Source organism: Euleptes europaea, chromosome 5, assembly GCF_029931775.1.
Source record: "Euleptes europaea isolate rEulEur1 chromosome 5, rEulEur1.hap1, whole genome shotgun sequence".
NCBI classification, from domain to species: Eukaryota; Metazoa; Chordata; class Lepidosauria; order Squamata; family Sphaerodactylidae; genus Euleptes; species Euleptes europaea.
This window is the reverse complement of record NC_079316.1, coordinates 63822046-63847400: the sequence shown is the minus strand read 5'-3', so window position 1 is coordinate 63847400 and position 25355 is coordinate 63822046. Positions and strand designations below refer to the sequence as shown.

Genomic DNA, 25355 nt, shown 5'->3' with positions numbered 1-25355 from the left:
TACAGTGTGCTTGCCATCTAATCCAGTGGCTTCTTGCAGCAACAAACAAACAGATACTTTTGCAACTAACCTTATTTATTTTCTTCAGCGGCTATTAATACTTGTGTGTTTCATTGAGCAACGTTGAGAGGTTGATTGTTCAGTTTCTGTCAGGGTGCTGGTGACAGAAACGATGGATACTATTGATGTGTGGCTGCATTTTCTTTTACTACACATTGACTTAGTTTTTGACAGATCTCAAAGTCTGGTATAGATCCATGGTGATGCACACATTTTGCTTCTATGATCCACACCGGAGAGCCTTTTTAATCTCTGTCATGAAACCTATTACTTGTGATAATGTTTTTCCAAGCATATAGCAGGGATCCACACCCAGAGAGAAAGCCAACTGTTATTCTAGCCAGTTGCATTTTTTGGAATAGCAGAACCTCTGTCCAAAACCATTATCTATGCAAAATTTGTAAACTACTTCCAGATGACTAGAATGTGCTCCAGATCAGTTAGTTTGTTCTGGATTTTTGCAAGACTTGCATTAACACCTGCTCATCATCATCTTGCTTTTGGTTTATGGATTTCTTGATCAGATTAGATTTTTCATATTGTACTAGCAAACTTTATTAATATAAGAAATTTATAATTCCCCCAAATTAATTTGTTGTGTTTATTTGAAATGTTTCTCCTCTTTTTAAGAGGACCCAAAGCAGATTAAAAGGAAACAGCTAAAACACCGATACTTACACAGTAGCTTGCGAGCCACCTGTGGCTCTTCAGTGAACCATTCCCCAATGTGGCACCTTCCCCATGCTTCAGGAAACTGGACCAGGCCATTGCCTGGCTGGGCTTGGGGTAGGCAGATGGCTCCTTGAAACAGCCACCACCAGAGGGACTGAAGCATTGGGAAGTTGCTAGCTTTTGTGAGTTGGAGATTCAAGGCAGCTAACAGCTCAACGACAAGTTGCAAGGACACAAAATATAAATATCCATTGACAAAACAATAACAATCCACAAATTAAAACCGTACAGACTGAAACGACCCTCCTCCAAATGACCTTTGAAATAGAGCAGGCTTTCAGGCATTCCTAACCATAGCCATTGAAGGTGCCCTCTGCACCCACTCCAGCCATTCCAGAGCCCTGGACCCACCATAGAGAAAGTGACTAAAGGTAGGGGTTATCTTGAGAGGGTGCCTCAAGGAGAAGGCCATCTGAGGGCCATAATCAATTCATTTCTCCTCAAAAGCTCTCTTAAAAAGTTCAGCCTTGCACCATTCTCTAAAAATCTCAAGTGGTGGGAGTTTTCCTCATTGGCAGGTTGCTCCAAAATATGGAAGATACTGTAGTGTATGCGAGAGAGATAGAACAAACTGTGGCAGGTTTTACTGATTAGGACAGATGATTAATTTTGCTGGGCCGACCAGAGCTTGTGACAGCCTCTAGGTCTTCCCTCTAGGCATCTCATCAAATCCCTGCCTACAGGGGGAGTAGGCAGATACCAGGTGGCATCAGCCAATGACAGGCTGGTGAACCTCCGGGGGGGGGAGTTAAGTGGAGGAAAAGTCGGTCAGTGTCATGGGTCTGCCTGCTGAGACCTCCTCAGACAAACAGGGAATAGAGGGAGTCAGTCTGAGAACAGAGGAACAGCCACAAGCAGAAGTCAGTTTAAGAACAGAGGAATAGCTGCAGGCGGAAGAGGTCTCACCATATCTGCAGACTTGCAGCTCAAGGACTCCAGCTGTGCCTGAAACCAAGCAACAGTCAGCATCACCAGAGGGCTCACCAAAGCCTTTGGAGCAAAGGAGAAGACAGCGTTGACAAGAAATTCAAGAAAGAAGACGGAGTGTCCAGCTGCAAGCCCAGCATAGGGTCACTTCTTGACAGCAGCAATGAAACAGAGCAAGGCTGCTGCATGCTACCTGGCTTGGAATGACAGCCTAATGAGCAACAGCCAGCTTTTTTAGCCCAGCAAGATAAGGGCCTGTTTAAGCAGTCAATTAGATTTTGCTGTTGTGGGAGCAAACTTGTTACAATCACCCTGTGTATTGGCCATGTAGCTCTGCTGTATTTCGGACTCCTGGTATCCTGACTTCTTGGACTGGCCTCTCTTGTGTTGATGACTTGGACTCTGACAGAACTGTGTATGACCTTGGTCTGTCTTACTGACTCCATTTTGTGCCTCCAGCCCTCGTTATCTGCTGGTTTCAGGACGCTTGGCCCATTTTTGCATGGTCAATTTTGATGCTCGCTCAAAGCTCTTTTTTTAAATGCGACTTTAAAAATGCCTTTTCACGGCCCTGACGCAAAAGGAGAAGTTCCACTCCACCCACTCACCTGCTCCTTTGTTCCTCATTGCATATCCATTAGCATATGCATAGCTAATGCGCCTCTGTTGTTTTGCATTGTTCCTTGAGGGTGATTCTTCGCGGTAAACACCAAAGGTCGGGTTAAATGGTCTCTTCGGTAATGCGAAGCAGGTAAGTGCCGGTTCACAATCACTTCCGGAATGACGGTTCAGCGAGCAAATTTCAAAAAAATATGCGGGGCAGTTCAGCCTGGAACGCGCTGCTAATTACCATGCAAAAATGGCCTTGGAGAAGCAACAGAGAAACAGGGAAAACTACAAGGAGATGAGTTAGGTAGTTAAGCTTTGCTCAGTGAAGGAAAGGAACTCAGACATCTATAATATAGGTACCTATGGCAGGGGCCAATAAAGAGGCAAGAATAAAGCAGGTATCCTGTGTTATATGAAGGAAATAGTAGAGACTTGTGAGTAGATTGAGGGAAATACCCCAAGAGAAAGCTAACTGTATTTCATAGAATCATAGAGTTGGAAGGGACCACCAGGGCCATCAAGTCCAATCCCCTGCACAATGCAGGAATTTCACAACTACCTCCTCAGTAGGTAAAGTAATTTTGAGGTATTTTCTGGCTTGGCTATACCAGAGCTCACATGCCTATTTTTGATACTACTCCACTACATTATTGTATCAGAAACTGTTCTGTTATTTTTGATGTACACAGTTGTGTTTAAAACCATACTTTAACATTTGAGTAATATTGAGTAATATTTCTAGGGTCAGCCTGAACTGACCCTAGAAGCTAAAATGACTAAACTGAGGCTATCGTATTTTGGTCACGTCATGAGATGACAAGAGTCATTGGAAAAGACAATCATGCTAGGAAAAGTTGAGGGCAGCAGGAAAAGAGGAAGACCCAACAAGAGATGGACTGACTCAATAAAGGAAGCCACAGCCCTCAGTTTGCAGGGTCTGAGCAAGGCTGTCAAAGATAGGACATTTTGGAGGACTTTCATTCATAGGGTCGCCATGAGTCGGAGGCGACTTGACGGTACTTAACACACACACACACAATATTTCAAGTATAATCTATCTGAGGTCTCAGGCAGCTCTTGTTTAATTTGTCCTGTCTTTATATTATTCCTCATGAATGTTACAAGCAAATCTTCTGATAACATCAAATGACTGTACCTGCTGATATCTTAAATGGAGACTTGTATTACTTACAATGCATTCCTAAGGAGAATTACTCCAGTCTAAACCCATTGAAATGAATGGGCTTAGACTGGAGTAACTCTCCTTAGGAATGCACTGTTACTTCTTAAACCAATTCTATTTCTCTCATGTACAGGATGGCATTTACTCTTTTGCTCTGGTTTTTCAAGAAAAGATGTGATAGTGATTTTGCTTTTGTTTGTAGGCACGGTGATGACACCAAATTATATAAACTCCAACACTCTCAGTGTTGCTCCATGGTGCAACTGCAACAACAGTGGCAATGACTTAGAAGAATGCATGAAATTTCTGAATTTCTTCCAGGACAATGCATGCCTTAGTAAGTACAATATTACATTACTTAACATATCTTAAAGGTGTGGGTGATACAATAACAGCTGTAAAAATTACGGAGTTGGCAGAGGGATTTGTTTATGTAAGTCAAGACGTAAAGGTTGTTTTCTCAGGTGGTTATTATGAAATGTCGTGTTATACACATATAAAAATTTGAGGGCACTTCCTGCACGCCATAGCCCTACTAGCCATTCTGAGTGATTCATAGGTTTCCACTCACTACCTGTTTATTGTATTGTGTTCATTCATACTTGTTACAGTAGTAAAGTATGTACTAGCCAGTCACACAGGGTTACGTCCTGCACCAGCAGTGTCAAAGGAAGTGCAACATGCTTGACTGGCCCTTGCTTATGTTGCAAGCCTCATAGCATGGAGGATACCTACCCATAAAGGGTTCTTTGGCAGCCACCATTTTGACTTAGTAATAATCCCGACTCGGTGGAACATATCCTATTGGACTGCCCTCTCCATAGCGGACCTCATCATCTAATGCTTAGCCATCTTCCAGATCAAAAAGGAATCTGACTTGTCTCCTTTTAGCGGACCAAGACAGAAACCTCGCAACTTTAGTAGCTTCCTTCCTAGCTTCAGCCCTCACCGAGAGAAGCATCAAGCTCACCCAGTTTAAGAGAATTTAAATAAAATTTTAATCAATAACTATTATTTTTAATGAACAATGAAAGATTTTAACCTATTTAACCTATTTTCGCTGACGTTTTGGTGTGTTATATCATGTTATGATGCCAATAAAGGTATTGTATTGTATTGACTTAGTAATATATGCATAGAGTTTACAGTGAAAGAGAGATGATTAAAGCCCCCAGATCTTGCCTCAACTGGGACTCCCTTGCAGCTTATTTCTCTCTGATTTTCCAACTGAGACATGTAAACAAACCATTTAAAAAAAAATTATTAGATTTTTATCTTGCCCTTTCTTGACTGAGGTCAGGCTCAGAGCCACTCATATCCAGTAGTACATTAACAGTATTATAGATGAATAAATAACACAGCAATATAATAAACCATAATGAAAAACCCAATTATAATCTAAAATAGATAATTTAAAAACAGAAAAATCCAAACAAGATCCAGATGATGCCTTTGGAAATACTAGTGGTGGTAAAACAGTCAGGTGGGAAGGCAGGGCAGGCATAAATAAAGGTACAGCAAAGATGGAACAAAAATGAAGCAGGGAGGCCAACCTATGATGGAACCATTGCTGCCCTCAACCATAGGCCTGGAGGTACATCTCCGTCTTACAGGCCCTGCGGAACTGAGCTAAATCTCATAGAGCCCAGGTCTCACTTGACATAGAGTTCCACTGGGCCAAAGCCAAAGCCAAAAAAGCCCTGACCCTGGTTGAGAACAGCCAGATACTTCTTGGGCCAGGGACCACTAACACGTTATCATTCGATGAGCGCAAAGCTCTTTGAGGGGTGTACTGGAGAGGTGGTCCCGTAGGTACAAAGGTCTCAGACCGTTTAGGGCAGGGGTGTCAATCATAAGGCCCATGGGTCAGATCTGGCCCCTTGAGAGCTGTTATCTGGCCCGCGAGCCAGCCAAGGCATCCAACCCCCCCCCCCACACACACACACTCTTGATCTGGGCTGGCAAAGCATAGGCTGGCCAAACCAAGTGACATTTATGTCATATCAGTCCCTTTAACAATTGAGTTTGACACCCCTAGTTTAGGGCTCTAAAGGTCAAAACCAAAACCTTGAACCTGATCCGACATTCAGCCTGGAGCCAGTGCAGCTGGCGGAGCACTGGTTGAATATGTGCTCTCCAAGGCCAAAAAGGGCCCAATACAGAAGCAAACCCTAGATGAGATGATGAATCTCATGGTAGCTTGATTGTGTGAATGTATCAGCCAGCTTAGTCATAAGGCGAATATGTTATTGGTTCTTGTTGGTTATCCGGGCTGTGTGACCGTGGTCTTGGTATTTTCTTTCCTAACGTTTCGCCAGCAGCTGTGGCAGGCATCTTCAGAGGAGTAACACTGAAGGACAGTGTCTCTCAGTGTCAAGTGTGTAGGAAGAGTAATATATAGTCAGAATGGGGGGGTTTGAGCTGAATCATTGTCCTGCAAAAAGTATCAAAGGTAATGTGCTAATCATTGTCCTGTAAGTATCAAGATAATGTGCTAATGAGGGTGTGGTATGTTAATATGGAACCATTGTATCCTGAAGTGATCTGTTAATGTGTGAAATCCAAAGCTAATCTGTTTTTCCTGAGTTTTCTGATTTTTGTTTGGTTTAATGGCCCTTCTGATTTCATTTCTGGAATAGCCGTTTGCTAGCAGTGCGTGATTTAATTAATCATCTAAATTAGGCACTGCTAGCAAACGGCTATTCCAGAAATGAAATCAGAAGGGCCATTAAACCAAACAAAAATCAGAAAACTCAGGAAAAATAGTCTCCCATAGGAAAGGTATTCTTGCCATTTATTAAAGGAGTCACTGATAGGATGGAGAAACTTTTGAAAAAACATAACCTACAAATGGTGTTTAAACCCACCAAGAAAATACAACAGATGCTACGATCAGCAAAAGACAAAAGAGACCCCCTCATCTCTGCAGGAGTATATCGTATACCTTGCAGTTGTGGACAAATTTACATCAGGACCACAAAATGCATCATTCAAACAAGGATAAAAGAACATGAAAGATACTGCAGACTTTGCAACCTGAGAAATCAGCAGTGGCTGAACATGGACTGACACAAACAGGACATAGGGTATTATTCCAAGACACTGAAAGACTGGACAATTCTACCATTTTGTCAGATTGCACAGAGAAGCCATTGAAATTCATAAACATCAGCACAACTTTAACAGAAAAGAAGAGAGTTTAAGAATGAATAAGGCTTGGCTTCCTGTCCTGAAAACCTGCAGACTAACAAAGACTACAGTCCACAATAGCCATGCAGATTAGCTTTGGATTTCACACATTAACAGATCACTTCAGGATACAATGGTTCCATATTAACATACCACACCCTCATTAGCACATTATCTTGATACTTACAGGACAATGATTAGCACATTATCTTTGATACTTTTCGCAGGACAATGATTCAGCTCAACCCCCCTTTCTGACTATATATTACTCTTCCTACACACTTGACACTGAGAGACCCTGTCCTTCAGTGTTACTCCTCTGAAGATGCCTGCCACAGCTGCTGGCGAAACATCAGGAAAGAAAATACCAAGACCACGGTCACACAGCCCGGATAACCTACAAGAACTAATGAACTCTGACCGTGAAAGCCTTCGACAATATTTAGAATATGTTATGTCCAGATGTGTGATCAAATGTCTGTATGACCTCAAAGACATCATCCATCCTTCACATTTTATATATTTGTTCTCAGGTTTATATCTCACCCTTCCTCCAAGGAGCTCAGAGTGGCATATATGGGGGAGTGGGTTAGCCCCCATTTTATCCTCAGAGCAAGTTTGCAGAATGGATTAGGCTGAGAATATATGGCAGGCCCAAGGTCACCCAGTAAACTTCATGGCAAATGGGGATTTGAACCCAGGTGTCCATTTCAAATTTAAAGAGTACTTCATCAATATTCAACATGAATTCACTTTAAAATATAATTCTTAAAAAGAAACAACAGGGCAGACTTTTTAGAAGGCTAATAATACTGCTTTTGACTAGTTGATGCTTATCTACATTTTTAAAATAATTTGGTAACGTGATAATTTCAAAATGTGGTCATTATTGTTACGTGCTCTGTTTCAAGAGACACCCCACTTTCATTGCCTTCTCTTTTGCTGTCAAAGAAAAAAAATGTTAATGAAGATAAAGCAATGACATTAGAGGACACTATGAGGAAAAATTGTACTCACCCTGGCAGAGAGACCTTTTCTTCATGAAGAAATTAAAGGTGTCCCTGCTTTAATAGCATCTCACTGAAAAGGGATAAGTGTTCCATTATCTTTTTTGTTAATGGATTGACTTCTGTAAACCTTTGTTTTAAATAAATATACTAATGGTTAACAATGCGCACAATGTATTGCTAATCTGATAAGAGTTTGGCTATTAGTGTGCACACGTTGAGAAGGGATTTGGATTTTGTAGAGGAGTCAGCACAACAAATGGCCGTGTTTTGTTCATGCAGCACTTCGTATATCTAACCCTTCAACCTTCTTGGCAACCACAGTGGCTCTCGGGATTGGGCTATGTACTGATGTAATCCCCTTGATTTAAAGGTGTCTTGGCCTGTTCTAGTGCAGCTAAAAGTCAAGCTATACATTCAGATGAATCTCATAGTACTGGGAATGTACCACTTCCAAATGTAGATGGGGATGATCAAGTGCTCAATGAAGCCAAAAACTCCCTGCCAAATAAAGTTAACATGAAGGGTTGCAGCTGAACACTGTCCTTGACATACTAGTCTTCTGTGTGCCAGTAGTTGTTCTTTTATTGTCCCCTTTTTAACCCAAGTTTCATTCAGTCCTGCATTTTCCACATTTTCCCCCCAACAAGGCTGTTTGTACCTTGAAATTCTTCTAAATGTGCACCAAACCATTTCTACTTTGTAGTCTTTGGCTCCTAGAATTTGTAGAATAGTATTTTCAGCAATAAGATACCACTTTATTTCATTCAGGGTGACTATCAGTTGTGCCATCATTTTCTCCTATAGCATGCTGCAAGCCATGAAAATCCAAAAAGATTTTCGTTACTTCTCACATCAGCTTGCCCATTTGTGAAGTATATACCGGTAAATCATTTCCTACATGTGACGAAAAATTTTTTTAAAAAGAGAATAAAGTCTATCTCTCGAAGATAAATAAAATTGAAATAATGTATATATGTTGTGGATGCAATTGAAGGAATCTATTAATAACTTCCATGCTTACATCCCCAGTGTAATAGCTTGATTTTTTATACAATGAATTTGAAATAAGAAATTCCTAAATCTATGCTGAGTCCCCAAAGACCTGATTAAAAACTGTTTTTCTATTCATTTGTTTTTTTAAAGCCAACCAATTTACTCTAGCAATAAACACTGTATTTAATCCCATGAAAAACTGTGATAAGCCTTTCAACTTTTGCATTCTAAACTTCTAGTTTAACCATGCATCTCCTACCTAATTATGTAGATTTTGTTTGAAGACTGGAAGGGGAAAGGAAAAGGAAAAAAATCACACTTTTTAAAAGACCTCGTATTCATTTACTTTATTTTTAAAATGCATCTGATAAATATGTTAATATGTTGCTTACCAGACACTCCACTGATAGTATATCTCAGAATGATGAAAGATCTGAAGGTGTACATTCTTATGATACCCTGCCCCACCAGGATTATTTCTGCCTCAGGGTCATCTTGGTGGCCCCACATTTCTTCAGATAGGAGTTCACAGGTTGGACTTGTAACTGGCTGTGAACGAATGGCTTTTTGAAATGTTTAGTTTATATGTCTACAAGTTAGCATGATAAGAATGCAGCTACAAGTTCTGAGTTCAAGATCTTTGATGATCACAGAAAGCGTCAGAGATTATATATAAATGGAGATGAGTCTGTAATTTGGAAACTCAAAGCAGCAGGGTTGTCTTTTCCCTTGTTCCTCCAAAGTTTGCTTCTCTTTGTTAATTTTAAACTACCCTCTGCTACTTGCTCATATGCAGAATTTTGCTCTGTAACTCTTTCTTGTAGGAAATGCAATCCAGGCCTTTGGCAATGGTACAGATGTGAATGTGTGGCAGCCATTGCTACCCGTCCAAACCACCACAGCTGTAACCACGATAGCTTACAGAGCTAAGGTTCAGGGATCAGAGAACACCAACAATGAAATTCCTACCAACGATTTACCAGCATGTGCCAATCTGAAGGTAAGAAACTGCTGGGTCTGCCTCTGCCAGACAGCTGTAAAAAGTGCAAAGAAAGGGAAAGGAATTGTCTGTCACATAAAGTTTGTGCCCTTGCTTGATGTGCATGCAGATTAGCCAGACAGGCTTACATTTATTTGCGCCCTGCTACCTTCAATATATTGTTGAAGTGATACATCCAAAGATTGTATTAAGCCAGTCACTCATAATTTTAAAATACATGAATCAATAATAGGTTGCACTGCTATAATAATGGAGGAGGAACATATTGTTTTCTCTTTATTGAAGTGCATCATGTTTGGATTAGGATTTGACACCCCTGACACGTGGTGAGAGAATCTCACTGGTACCTCTTCTTTTAGTAAACAGTAATCTAATTAAGGGGTGGACGGAAAATAATTCTTGGTCTTTTGGTTAAATACTGGCCCATTTCTGATGGACCACTGGTGATTGCTGGCTGTTGGTAATTTTGCAGTAATGTGTGGTGTAGTGGTTAAGAGTGGCAGACTCTAATCTGAAGATCCGGGTTTGAATCCTCACTCCTCCACATGAAGCCTGCTGGGTGCCCTGGGCTAGCCACAGTTTTCTCCGAACTCTCTCAGCCCCCCCTCCACACACACCTTACAAGGTGTTTGTTGTGGGGAGGGGAAGGGAAGGTGATTGTAAGCCGCTTTGAGACTCCTTAACAGGTTGAGAAAAGCACAGTATAAAAACCAACAGTTCTTCTCCTCCTCCTCCTCTAATCTAAAGCCAAGGTTCATGTTGACAGGGTGGGGAGGAAGTAGTTTGTGATGGACCACCAGTTGTGATTTTTGCTAAGAATGATGAATCTCAATTCTGATAAGGCAAGGTACTACATACGGTCTTTTAAAAAAGTGAATATTCAAGATTAGTTATTTTGTTATGTAATACTATAGTATATTCTCTCTCTTTCTCTTTATGTGTGTATCATTCACTTGTTATCCTATAATCTAGGGCCTCAGTGAGCATTTGGGAATTCATAATTTACAATCCAGTGTACTAAATTAAGTACTATTACGCATATTAGACTAAAATTTAGGGCTTTGTTCACTTATGTTCCCCTCAACAGTGTACTGTTAGTACCCCCCCTCCCCATTATGGATATCTGGTTTTAGATCTGCACTGGTACTCTAAGCATAGCTGTGAAGTATCCTGGAAATTACATGTCCCAGAGCTCAGACTTATGATAGCATCCTAGGTACAATGAGCCGATGGAAATGTCGTTTCAAAGGCACCTCTCATTCTGTGCTGAGTGCTCAGGCACCCTGGAAAACTGCATTTCCTGCGGTCTCTGTCCCTTGAGAAGGACTCTTTCAGTAATGAAGGCACCAACAAGGGACTGAGGCCTTTCCGACAGACCTCATGCCTGGCCTCTGTGGTTACTGCTGCTGGGAGTGTTTGAGAGAAGGAGGACTCCTGGGATTGCCAGAGCTGCTGGGAGGAAGTAATGGACCTGAATTAAGCTATTTGCTAGGCGTTTGTAAAACAGCGTGTTTTGATCAAATCTGAATGGAGCCAAAGGGACTCCACCCAGAATTTCACACAGAGAGCATTCTCCCCACCATAGCACAGGAGAATTCTGTGCTGCATTTGAGGAAGAACATGAGCCAGAATAGCAGCATCGGGCACCATTTGTGTGTCTGCATCCGTGTCCTTAAATCTATTACTAAACTACCTGGAAGAAGAGAAGTAGATGTTGAAACTGGACTTTATAACATTCATCCCAGATGTATACTTGAAATCTAGTGGGCCTACAGTGCATTGAAGAAATACTGTATTTTTCTTGTACAATAAAACAATGGAAAGCATTTTATTGATGTCATAGAAATAGCCAAGTACTCACCTCCTGTGGTAGTAAATTACAGGGCATTAGGTAGCCTGCCAAACTGCCATGTCAGAATTAATTGGCCATCATATTACCAGCAAGAATAATACAGGCTAATCTGATGTTGATGCATTCATTTTTCAGGCTTCTTGAAAGTATCTTGTGAAAAATGAAGCAGTACTCGGGATTTTGCTAATTTGTACAATCCATGGCCTTGTTTGTGGGAAAGCTTTGGACTGATAAGCCTAATATAGCCCAGTGCAGACGTAATGCTTAACCATGTTTAGTGCTAACCAGGGTTGTTACCTTAACCCTGTCTAAGATCACTGGCATTCATTGTTCAGCTTGCTAATTGCTTATATAGGGAGACAGCAGTGAGCTGTTCTGGTCCCCTTGCTTTGCAAAGGCATTTCAGACAACTATTTCATATCCTTGTAGCCCATCCTGAAACAGATCTTATTTGTGAACATTTTGTACATCTGCAGGCTCTGCAGATGTTCTGATTAATGTATGGAAGTTAGGAAGCTAGTGGGCATGATCCCATTCTCTCCCTCTTTTATGCATTAATTGTATGGAGATACGTTTTCTGAATAGTCCTATAGATGCCTGTTAGACATGCAATCCATTGAAATAAGTTATTTCACCAATATAACTTTTAAGATAAAATATCACTACTGAGAGTAGTATCCTGCTCCAGGGAATTCCCAATATTGGAATAACGTTACCATTTTTAAAAAATCCCTATGGAATTGAAATAATGAAATTTTGGATTGAGTTGTGTGCTTCATTTTACCGTCCAAGCAAACCAGACAGCAGCTGTGGCAGCAAGAGAGAGACCTCCTTGCAGGTCATCCATTAGATCCCCAATGCTACCACAGCAGTGTCTTGGGCACGAGGATCCATGGGAAATTTAGTTTTCCGCAGATCCTTGAGCTGGAATTCTGCCTCTGCAGTGCCAGTGGTGTAATGAAGACCTCTCAGTGAGGCCCCTCTTTGCAAGGGTTTACTGCTGATAGATATATTTTGGAGAAGAGGAATGGTGGGTGGATGAGGAGTCTTGCCGGCAGGGGAGAGGAATTGTGGGGACAGGAGTCCTCTAGACCCAGGCCTTTCATTGGAAGTGTAAGGGAAGCAGATTTCAAAATGGGCTCAAAAGCAGTCATTTTTCCTACGTTTGTTCCAAATCAAGCTGTCAAAAGAGGGGGAGGGTTGCTTTTGACTAACTTAAAATTGACAAGTTTTGAACTGAAAACAAGTTTCAACCTGTTCGTCATTTGAGACATCTTAATGCTTGCTTTTTGAGTACAGAATTTGGCTTGTGGTCATGCTCAAGAGAATTTATGAACTTACGAATTAATTCTTGGAATACATAGTATGTACCCTTTGATTTGAAAATCCAAAAGTTGCAGATCTAGGCCCCTGCTCTACCTGACATTTCTGTACCTGTGACGCACAGACTTAGGGAATCAGGCTGGATCCAAGCTCATATCACTATTCCAACCTTAATTGGACACATCCTTTTCCACCCTCCTTTTTGCCAGTTCTTTTCCTTGGTTTAGCAAGCTGCTCTTCAGCCTGTAGGCATGCAGAATCATTGTGCTTCAGTGAAAACAGCGGCAGATGTGCCTGAATAGCACTGAAAACCAGGCTGTCCAACCTCCCTCAGGAGGTCAAATGCCCAGATGTCTGCATGAGCAGGTGTCCCTGCAGGCGAGGGGCTTGACAGAGCCGTGCGAGAGCACCATGAAGCCTCGGCTGTTTTCTTTACAAGCAGATGAAGCTGCAAAGCTAGCTGGGGCTCCAGATCTTGCTTCCCTCCCCACCACCAGTGGGAAGCCCTAAGCCCAGCTGTTATGGCTGATGAGCCAGAAGAGAACGGGAGTCAGGTTCAGCAGCCTGGTCTGCCTGGAGAGAATCCTGGCGGCCACAACACCCATTTAACACAAGAGACAGCTGAGCTGGGAAGGAGCTGAGCCTGTGTTTTGTGCTGCTTTAGCATCTGTGCCACCCGAGCCGGGGCAGAACTCAGTGACAAAATCCTTCCCCGTTTCCTAACACAGCTCGCCCAGTACCCGTCTGAATTAAATCTTTGCGTAGCCGAGACTCATTTAACTGCACATGTGTATGCCAAATATACTGTGACATAATGGTGGGAAATATTCAGTGTATATCACAATTAATTAAAGTGTGTAATTAATTGTAGCTGTACATAGTTGCTTTCTGGCATCAAGCGCTTGGTAGAGTCATTCAGTGTATAGTTCAAATCAGCACAGATCATATTTACTTCCTTTCGATGAGCACATGCTAAAAAAATGGTGGGCAGAGGAAGGATTAGTCTCAAAGATGGGCTTAAGCAGCATGCTCAGCGTGCAGCAAAGCACTTAGCTCTGGGTTCCCAACATGAGCCTTAGTGGAAATTGCAGGTGTTCAGCACCGTGCCCAGCATTTGGAGATCATAAGCAGCTATATTAAAGCAGAGTGTTTATTGCTCTTGTTATTAGCGAGTGATGTGTAGGATTTAGTCAGAGGTGCAGCTTAAAAGCTTCAGCGCCGAACTCCAAGGTGCAGGCCACAGCAGGTGCGATGTTTCATGGATTTGTAATTGGTTAGTGGGTGAGCGTAAATAGAAAATGCAGTAAAGGTTGTGGGTGTTTTGTTGAAAGGGGAACAAGAGGACAAATTCTGTGTATGGTCTGAAATAAAAAGGGAGAGTGAACTGTATTCATCTGTACTGCTGTACTTGCGATGATCAAGGGAGAACGTTGCTTGGGAGTAACTTGCATAGTCGCACAACATGGGCCCTGACAACGTTAGCATCTGGACTTCAGTGTTGATTGTGATAAGAGGGAGAGAGGATTTGGGGCCACATTCACTGAAAACCACGGAGAAACATTTCAAAGTAACAACTGTCTTGGCCTCTTTGGCCAAGCATATTTGACTGATCAAAAGCATATTTTCCTGCTGGCCAATTTTTCACATGATGTACAAGTGCAGTGGATACCTCCTTTATTGTTCTAACTCATAGACCTGTCAATGACACCCTTACCATATGAGAGCCATCTTTCCATGAGCAGCTCCCATGTGAGTGGGGACCAATTCCATGTGAAAGACTCACGCCGTCAATCCTTGGCCGTACAGTTGGGTCATTCAGATGTCATCTCAGCCATGGCAAGAGATGCATGTGGAAAAGCAGCAGCAACTTGGCTAGGGTAATGTTAAAGGTACTTGGCAGCCCCTTTTGCTTTTGCTTGCTACCTTAAAAGAGAGCAGCATAGCCCAAAATCCTTAGGAAACAATTTTGTTTGCATGATTTATTTCGGACTTTGCTACCATTCAGAAAACGCTCATCTCATTGCAGCAGATGTCTCGGGAATGCAAAGCAGCTATTACTCTTTTAGAATAAATTATATTTAAAACATTTAGAAAACTGGCTAAATGCTTAAACTAGAAAAGATTTACGCTTATCCCCTGAATTTCCAGGATTATCTGACATAATGCGGTCAGCAGGCTGGCTGGCAGTAGTGCTTTACAGAATGCTTATTGCTGATTTCCCTTAAAATGCAAGCCATTTTTTAACTTGGCTTAGCAGCACAATGGTGTCACACGCCGAAGTACTTTTATCCTTTGCTTATTCTGAACGCTACCTCACAGTAAAAAATAATAATCATATAATGGTGTAATTTATTTTTTAGCAGACAGGTGACAAAGTGCCTTCAAGGACAGCCTGCCCAGGTACTTCTTGAGGGAAAACAAAATCTCATTCCCAACTGCTCATCACAGTGACAGCAGCACCATTCCTTGTTACTGGGGAACCATATCTAGAGCGGCTTCAGCAGAGGCTGCTTCTGCGTACGGTTTCACGAATTTACATGTTTCATTCCGTCTCATATTTGCTGTTATTACCAGATGCTGAGGATAATGGTATAAAAGCACTGAGCAAGAATGGTAGATTATTCCATGTTATTCACATCTGGCTTTCCCCCATATGCCATAAGTCCTGAGTTAGTAAGCCCTGACCTTCTTGGCTAATAAGTGTGGATATTGTAATAGCCTGGCTGATGGCCCAGGGCATCTCCTGGAGGTCACCTTCTGATCAAGTGGAAGCATTTAGGGTTCATTAAATTCAATGAATTGGATTCAATAATTCCCTTCCACTAGATAAGGAATGTTCCTCCAATGGAGCAAGGCTTCTTCTGCCGGAGCAAGTTCCCTGCTTGCACTCCTATGTGGTTTCTGAGAGCCTCCAAGCCATGATGGGGGACCTGAAGCACCTGGTGCTAAATGATAATTCAGATATAGTGGATGTTTCAGAAATCTGGTGGAATGGGGAAAATCAAGGGAGCAGCCACTGCCTCTGACTTGGCCGCCACTGCCCCTCTCTGCCCTGGGCAGCTGTCCCCCTAGATCCAACTCTGGAGGATTAGTCAGAAGGAAGTTTAAAAAGGAGAATTGTGGGTCACATTCCTCTGGATTATCTGAAAATTATTTAAAACTAATTGAGGCCCAAACAGAATGCATACCTCAATCAGGAAAGGTACATAATACTAGAATTCTGGGGCACTCATTGAAGTTGATGGGCAATAGGTTCTGAACACACAAAAGGAAATATTTTATTTATTTAAGGAGTAGTTATATTGTGGAATTCACTGCCAGTGGACATAGCAGGGAAACATGAACACATGAAGCTGCCTTATACTGAATCAGACCTTTGGTTCATCAAAGTCAGTATTGTCTACTCCGACCGGCAGTGGCTCTCCAGGGTCTCAGGTGGAGGTCTTTCACATCACCTACTTGCCCAGTCCCTTTAACTGGAGATGCCGGGGATTGAACCTGGGACCTTCTGCATGCCAAGCAGAGGCTCCACCAATGAGCCACAGCCCTTCCCCAAATGTTTCGCAGCCGCTGCAAAGGAAAAATAAATTTTTTAAAGTAACATTTTTGAAGGGGGGGAAGCCCCATAGAGGAAAGCAATGCTGTGCCAACAAAAACCTGGCCCAGCACCACTGAAGCGTAAGGGGGGGTTCCCAGCCTGAAAGGGGTTAGGAGTCTGCCTACCGGCAGCTCCGCCCTCTAGAACACCCCGGGAACGCCTCCCAGGACGTCGACATGAGCACTCGGAGGCCGAGCCAGCATCCAAGGGCTGCACTGCCATGGCAGTTCTGGGGGGCCAGTGCAAGTGTCCCTACGCTGGCATCCATGCCAGTTTGTGTGGCACAAGTGGCAGGGATGCCGGCGTTGGGATCCGGGCGCCTCCTAAGCCCATTCGGCCCCCAGACTCAGGAATGCACTGTAAGACTTCATTGCTCTCTTCTTCAAATGAATTCCTGTACTTGCTCCTGCTCAGAGAAGGGGGAGCCAGCATAATCTGAATATCACTCATTAATTAAACTAGCACTTTTAAAAATCTGTTAAATGATACAGTCACTTTTGCTTTCTGTTAATTGAGGTGTGACGTTTTAAAAAATAAGCATTCTGAGATCAGTTTGATGAACACCCCCCCTCCAGTGTGTTCTCATTGTATTCAGTGGGCCTGTATTGGTCTAAACCAGTGGTTCTCAACCTTTTTCGAGCCGCGACCCCCTTTTACAATTGCCAAGTAACCTGCGACCCTTGTCATATTTTCATAAATTTGCATAAATGACATTTTAGATAGGATAAAGAAAACACATTTGTTTTTTTGGCAGTCCAGGGTATCCATATATATAATTACTTTAAATTTTAAAGTTTAAAACAAACAAGCAAACGGTACTACCACCTGTTGCGCAGCGGCTGTGACTGTGGCGCAGCAACCTTTCCTGGCACAGAGGAAAGAGTGCCTCTGAGCATGCACTGCGTTTCTTGTCCTCCCCTCTCTCCCCAAAAACTCCTCCAAGGAGGCCGGGGCTCTCGAGAGGAAACCCCCTCTCTTGTGACTGGGACACTGCTTGTGCACAGAACTGCAGTTATCCCTCAAAGTGGAGCTCCGTTTAATCACCTCACGAGAGCGAAGGGCCAGGAAAGAGCCGAGGGCCGCTTATCCCGCTTGGACTTTTCGTGCCTTTTTCTCCCCTCGGCCAGTCACCGCTCCTTCTGCGCTTCACCGAACCTGCTCGCTTGAGGGGGAAATCCCGAACTGCGCATGCACCTCGACTCTCTCCCCCTTGGCCTTGCCAGAGCGGAACTGATGAGTCAGGGCAGAGCGGAACTGATGACTCAGGGCAGAAAAGCGATGCCACACTACAGACATGCGCACTTGGATTCCAGGCTGAATCTCCCGCCCCACCTGAGCGCGGCTAAAAGTAAAAACAATGTGGCTGTAGCAGCCTCAAGGGGAACCGCCCTCTTCTCCTCCGAGACCTGAACTGGCCGAGCCAGGGGAGCTTCCTTGGCCTCCCACACATCCTGCCGCATCATCCGCCCGGCGCAGGTGGGACCGCGCCCAGGGCCAGCCCGCCCGCCTCTCAGCTGGGCAGCGGGGCTACAGCTGGTGTGCGGCGGCACGCCGCCACGTCTCTGCAGCCCGGCTCCTTCTGGCTGTTGATTGGCCAGTTCCTCACCTCTTTGCTTGGGGTCTTCCCTGCCCTCACGGACGGATCAGGGTTACAGAGTGTCTGGGTTAGTCCTGGAAAGCCCGGGATGGGGGCTGTCCCAGGACAGTGGCGGCAACCCCCCGGAAAACACTTCGCGACCCCCTTGGGGGTCCCGACCCCCAGGTTGAGAACCACTGGTCGAAACTGTCTTTGAATGAGCTATTTTCACGGTGTCTTGTTACCATATGTACACCAAGGATTAATCTGGCCCTTTGAGGCCAGTAAATCAGTTACTGTGTTTTTGGTACATAATTTAGCTTGGCTTACACAATTATTTAATTGGGTTTGCACCAATGTATAGCTGTAGCTCACCCTTCTTGACTGAGACATTATGTATCTTTTAGTTGTAATCCCAAGAAAACAATTATAACCTCAAAGAGCTGTACTAGAAAACCACAGTTGTAATATAAGTTTAATTTGCCTTTTTTGCATACATCATGCACCATCTACATTTGGGTATTTTATAAGAGTACTATTCATTCCCTCCCCTCCCCCCTGCCCAAATAAAGTCTGCCTTTGTACAAAACAGTAGAATTATTTCATCACTAATAAAGATTTTACCATTCTTTTTAAAAAAGAGAGAGATTCTAATAGTGTGAGCATCTTTCTTATATTATAATAGCATACCATTTTATAGTTAACTGTAAAACCTGAGATTACGCCTTTAAGAATCATGCAGTTTTGTTTTATAGTTTAATAATTGTTCATTTGAAAATGAATGTGAGCTTCCTAGAAACCAGTGTAATGACTTATAAAAATAGCATTTTGCCAAAAGCTACTGAGCGCTTCTAAAGAGCACTGATATTTTACTGTTATAGTTGCTATTCTCAGGAAGTACTTTGCATATTATTCCTACTAAAAGGAGAAGTAGCATTTGAAGTTAAATCTCAGCTTTGCTTCACTGTTTTACTACAAAGGTTTCCTCCTATGGGAATAATGTCATAATACCTAAGTGCATGACTGTGCCTGAACAGGAGCAATAGACCATATTCGTTTACACCGTATACATAAGATCCTACATCAGATTAAGAAGACACTTGACACTTCTTGCTCCTTGAGGCTACTTGACATAGAACAGCTGCTTCACAGAAGTGGCTTTACTTTTCCACTGTCACAGCCCCACCATATAGAAAGCCATTCACGGGCAATTATTGCCACCACACAGGCTCCCCACCACCACACACACACACAAACACTGACCCAAGGGATATCTTTGTGGCGGCATGGAGGCAGTACTCTTGCCCAAGGGTCATCAACGTGATGCCCATGGGCACCGTGGTGCATGTTGACACCTTTCCTAGTGCCCACCAAGTGTTTTTAGAAAGTGGGTAGGACTATTAGCCACTGAAAATTTGGTTGGCTCTGCAGATTTTTTTGAAGTTATTTTATTTTATAGTTACAAGTTACAAACATTGTACATCTAACACATACACACCATACGAACCCAACACAGACTGTTACATCTTGGTCAGAATTCATTCTATCTTAATTTTACAAAATCTTATATTATCTTACATCAAATATATCAGTTCTTGCTCAAAATATTGCTATTCTCTTCCACCTTCCTTCTTTGGCAGCATTAATTGTAAATAAAAAACCGTTGCTTTGGCAGCAGCTGCCACAACAGCAAAAGCATTTTCTCAGTGTGACTGAAGGTAAGCTGTATTTGTCATTTTGTGGCTGGCTCCACCTCCTGCAGCAGCCGTTTTGGGGTGGCTACTTTTGTGGCTGTGCCCACCATGCTGTGTCAGAATTCCAAAGGTGCCCACAGGCTCTAAAATGTTGGGGACCCCTGTTTTTGACCGTGGCTGATCACAGGGTGAACCATTTACAGTGGCATCGTAAACAGAGTTATACCCTTGTAAGTCCATTGAAGTGGTGGTGTATTGCAGGTGGTGTATTGCATGTAGCAGGCTTCACTCAGGCGCAATTCAGATATCCTTGTCATGGTGAGCATTTCATGAGGTGAGCTTGAATACAACTCCATCATAATCTTCCTGTCTTATGGCAGGCATCATACTAAAAGAGACCTAATTTAAATGTAGGATATACCCATTGACAATAAAATATTATTGTGTATAATATTCATGCTCTTTGCAGAGTAAGCACATTTTTACCTTCACTAAAATTGACTGTGTGGTTTATCTTATTGTACATCAAGAGATACCCCATTAAACTAAATTATTATGTTACACATTCAGATGACAACATCTGTATACCTATTTCTCAAGGCTGGGCAGATCTGCAGATACCTAAATCCGTGGATTGGGCCCATACTGAGAAAAAGGAGATTTCCCCCCAAAGTTGGAGAACTCCCCAGGTCTGCAGAAGCACCTTAAACTTTAAAAAATACATAGGGGGGTTAGAAAAGTGTGGTCTGCGCCTGTGCAGATACTCCTTCTGAGGTGGTGAAGTTGCATGTGGAGGAGTTGCCACTGCTGTTGAGGCAGTGAAGAGGAGTAGCTGGGTGTGAAGAGACCAGGAAGCAAAAGATGAGGGGCTGCTGGGGACTGCCACCACAGCAGAGAGGCCGGGCAAGCAGCTGGCAGTGCTGCTGAGGCAGCGAAGCTGGCGGGGGTGGGCAGGAGAATCACAGCCACAGTGGCAGTGAGGAGGCTGAGTGAGCAGTCCTGCCAGCTGCCGAGGCAGTGAAGAGGCCAGGCAAGGAGTCAATAGAGCCACCAAGGCAGTGAAGCTGGGCGGGGTGGGTGGGGGTGGGGTAGGGCAGGTGGCAGCCACCATGGCAGGAAAGAGGCTGAGCAGCCAGGCACGCTGCCCAGTTGGCGAAGCTGCCTGGGGGAGAGGGGCTGAGCAAGCTGCTGCTAGTGCTGCGGAGGCTGAGAGGGGGAGGGCAGGCAAGCCACAGCCACTACAGCAGGGAAGAGGGCAAGCAGCCAGGCAGAGATGTGGGGTGAGGGAGGCAGAAAGAGTGAGAGACTGCAAGAAGAAAGGGGGAGAGGAGGCAAAGGTAGGGTGAATGGGATATCTGTTCCCGCAGGTTTCTTGTAGGTTCTCTCACTTGTAGTGTCACATTAAGCATAATAGGTTGGCACCAGTCACAAGCATATGCATGAGAATCTGCAAGTCAAAGCTCTGCAAAGCCAAGGTAAGCACTGAATGCTGGTTTATGAGAGAAGATGAATTAAATAAATGTCATTGAAACATCATGCTTTGTGACATAGTGGTGATGTAGTGGTCACTACTCTCGAAGTATTTAATAATTTGTTGTCACATCAGTTCTGATAGACAGCAGAATTTGTTCACATTAAAAGACTGGACTGACCAAGCAAAAATGCAAGGAAGCCTTTCCACATTGTTGCCTACTTCATAACACAGACTAAAGCTGTATCCCTCCTGACAGGTAATCCATAAAGTTCTGATGCAAATCAGAGGGGTAGTTTATGTAAAGCGAATGGGAGTTATGAATAGCTGTATTGTTAGTTGAGTCTTCTTTTAACTCTCCAATCCAGAACATCTTATTAGAAGTAGGTTCCCTTAGTTTTAGTTAGGTATGCCCACAGTTATTCTCAGCTATATTACTCCTTGGTTTTTGGTATTCTGAAGTACCTGGCCTTGTTTCCAAAATAGAACTGATGCATTAGAAATCCTACATTGTTCTTTTTTTAAAAAAAAATTTCCTGTTTTTTACCAAGGTCTGTGCATGAGATTCCTTCAGCAATTCCTTTAGTTCATTTGTGTCTCTACCCCTACATATGTATTACTGAAATACAGTTTACATGTTGAAACATTTCAGAAAATCAGTTTGATGGTATTGTACATGAATTTCAATTTAGATATTTTTTTGTTTTGTGACCTTATGTGTACTTGTGCGGGATGATAAGCCACTGCCCCCCAATTCTGATTCAAAAACAATGACACCTATGCTGTAAATCGTAATAGATAGAAAAAATATAGACAGCACAAAAGCTCAAATCATACAAACATACACTATAATGTCTATATATATTACAGACTAAATAATTTAATTACGAATGTCCATCTTTACACTATAATGTCCATAAATCAATATTCCATAGTAGATGTCCACTGTAGTAATACTTGCGGGCGAAACTGGCATGAAGTAACATCAACCCCATCTGTGTGGTGGACAAGTTGCCATTGTGCTTGGAGCTTGGATTTGAACCCTCTGTGGTCTATCTGACTGAGATTATTTTCTGGGCTGACAAAGCGATGTATAAGCAAAAACGCGGGACACTATTCCAGAAGGAGCATTCCCTACTCGCATGTAGGGCGGCTGCCCTGCATCCTCGCCTGCTTTGCAGGCTTTGCTACTCCTCCCCAATGCTGATTTTTGTGCCTCCACACTTGTTCACCAGCTGGCTTGTCCAGCGCTTCTGATCATGTGTGGCGTTGGGAGTCTTCCGCACAGACAGGGTTGATGTTACTTCATGTTACTTCATGCCAGTTTCGCCCGCAGGTATTACTACAGTGGACATCTACTATGGAATATTGATTTATGGACACTATGGTGTAAAGATGGACATTCATAGTTAAATTATTTAGTGTGTAATATATATAGACATTATTTTGTATGATTTGAGTTTTCATGCAGTCTATATTTTTTCTACCCAATTTTGATTCAGCTGTATGTATACTTTTATCAAGATTCCTTCTTTGTGGTGTTTTACCAATGTTCAGGACAATGTGGTGTTTTACCAATGTTCAATGTATACATCACTCAGACACCCTTTTAGAAAATAATCATGATGCATTCAAATGTACAGGCACTTCAAGAAGAAAATGCACCAAAGGAATGGAAAACTGTGAGTGCCCTAATTCCAGAATTACTTTAGGAAATGCTCTTAGTTAAAATGAAATTCCGTTCCAAAGGAGTGGAACTCAGGACAAAGTGAACTCCGGAAACAATGGAGGGACAGCGCAAAATCTGTACATCTCTTATTTCAGTAGCACTGAGCTGCTGGTAATATGTTCTGGATTGAAGGAACAGTCACTTAGAACCATGTTTAGACAGCTGGTTAGTGATCCATATTGGTTTGTTCTCTTGTGGGAACAGACCTAATGATTCTTTAAAATTGATACTGGGAACATTATCAGGTTGAAACGTCTGTCTTTGAGATATATGGTAATAATTATTGCAGCACAGAAGTGTCTCTCATAGAAAAGAGGGGGAAAGACATCTTGGGAATGATGTATTCTTTTAATATAAGGACTAGAGAATTGATCCCCTGATTTTTCCTCATCCTCTTGTGTGGGTGTACATGTGGGTATGTGTATTCAAAGCCTTGGGATCCGGTTCTCACCTAGCATTGACTATACATTTGTTTTTGGCTCCATAAATGATGCATAGGAATCCGTTTCCATGAATGTAGGTTGCAAGAAACTTGTCTTGAAATCATATGGAGAATCATATGGAGATGTGATTTCAAGACAGTAACATTTGTAGTGATGCTCTTCTAGTTAGAAACACTTCAGTGGTGATTATAGGAAATTAATAATACAAATGTTCCTGGCTTTGGGCACGTGAAAATGCTTTTTCCCCTCACCAAAAGATTATATAACTAGCTCCCGCAAATCTGAGGCCAGGGTTAAAAAAAAAATTCCAATCAGAAGGTGTAACCTTCTAGCAGGCTTGGCCCCCATACATAGGTGTGCTAATACAGCCTGATTTCTTTTATTTTCAATAATGTATTGATATTTTCCTACATAATGTTTGTCTGATGCAGTTGTCTAAGCAAAACAAGGCTCTGCTCTTTGAACACTCCTGTTTTTTAGACTGGCTCCATATGGCCCAGTTCCTGAGCACTTACATTTCCCATCTAACTGTTTGAAAAATTTCTAAGGCTGCATCCCCCTATCATTAGACATTGTGGCATCATTGTGCTATGCCAGGGGTCCCCAACCTTTTTGAGCCTGTGGGCACCTTTTGGAATTCTGACAAAGGGTGAGGGGTGGGTAGCTGCAATCACAAAATGGGTGCTGCAGGAGGCAGTGCCAACCACAAAATGGCTGCCTCTGAAGGCAGGGCCATACATACAGAGGAAGCCCAAGTGCAGGGGAGAAGATGGGTAATATAAAATTACACTGGGAAAGAGGAATTAAAGGGAATAAAACTATGACTGTGGTGGCAGCTGCTGCTGAAGCAGCATTATTTTAATCTGGATAGCCAATTAGAAGCCCTGCTGGGCAAGAGCCCTACAGGGTCCCACCCACTTTCTAAAAACACTTGGTGGGCATCAGGAAAGGTGTTGGCAGGTACCTTGGTGCCCGCAGGCACCGTGTTGGGGACCCCTTGCTATAGCAGCCGTGTACCTCCTGGATTGTCTTGTCCACACAGGAAAATCCAGTTGCAAATGATTGCTGTAGCACAATGATAGCATAATTTCCAGCCATGTGTGGATGCAGCCTACATCACCATTCCAACAAGATTACCTGAGGCACTTTCCAAAATACAGTAACTAGTTAAAACAACAACACAAAGCCCAATAAAAGCAGCATGGAATCTGCTTTTGATAATATACAGTGGCTTAAAAATTTCAAGAACATCCTAGGTGAAACGAGTTAATAGTGCATTACCTGGAGGAAAGGTGACCCTGAATGTAAGGCGACCCTCTTAAAAAGTTAGGCACAAAATGTTTTTTTTTTTAATTATGAAACATAACTTGTATGCAGATTTATGATGCATGCGAGATCCTCTTTTTCTTGTGACACATGTGGGGGGGACTTATTTTCTTTTCAGGCATATAGAATATGTAGAAACGAGAATGACAGAAGCATAATAAATCCAGAATTCATGAGGGTGATACATGGTTTGCATTTTTTTAAAATCATAACTTAAAATACCTCAAAGAGTAAGGAAGTCTCTCCTTCTAGAAATGCTTAAATCATATCTCACCCAGATAGCCTCTACCTTTTGTTAACCTCCAGTTTCTTTTCTGATCTGTTGTTTCCTCTTTCCTTGGTTTATTCTCTTTCAATCTTTCTTTTGCTCTCACTCACTCACTCACTCACTAACACACACCCTCTCTATTTTAACAGTTTCTGAAATTTGGCAGAGTAATCTTTGAGCTATACACTCACAGGATTGTGAAGAAGGCACAAAGATGCTGTGCTGCTTAATATAGCAGTAGAAGAATTGCTCATCAGCCTTGAAAACCATTGGCAGATTGTTTCTGTGTGTGTGTGGCCAGAATCTGGCATTTATCTGGACCCAGTGCGGTCTGCTTGGAACAGTTATCACTCTGGTATGGTGCTTTGCTCC

General features: G+C 42.7%; 1 protein-coding gene across 1 annotated transcript in view; it reads left to right on the top strand.

Annotated features, from left to right (window-relative positions):
• GFRA1 (GDNF family receptor alpha 1) overlaps nt 1–25355 on the top strand; it is a 254718-nt gene that overhangs the window by 203067 nt on the left and 26296 nt on the right. Inside the window, exons 6-7 of the mRNA XM_056849616.1 lie at nt 3714–3848; nt 9528–9703. Of these exons, the coding sequence (XP_056705594.1) occupies nt 3714–3848; nt 9528–9703 (311 nt within the window). The remainder of the gene's footprint in view (nt 1–3713; nt 3849–9527; nt 9704–25355) is intronic.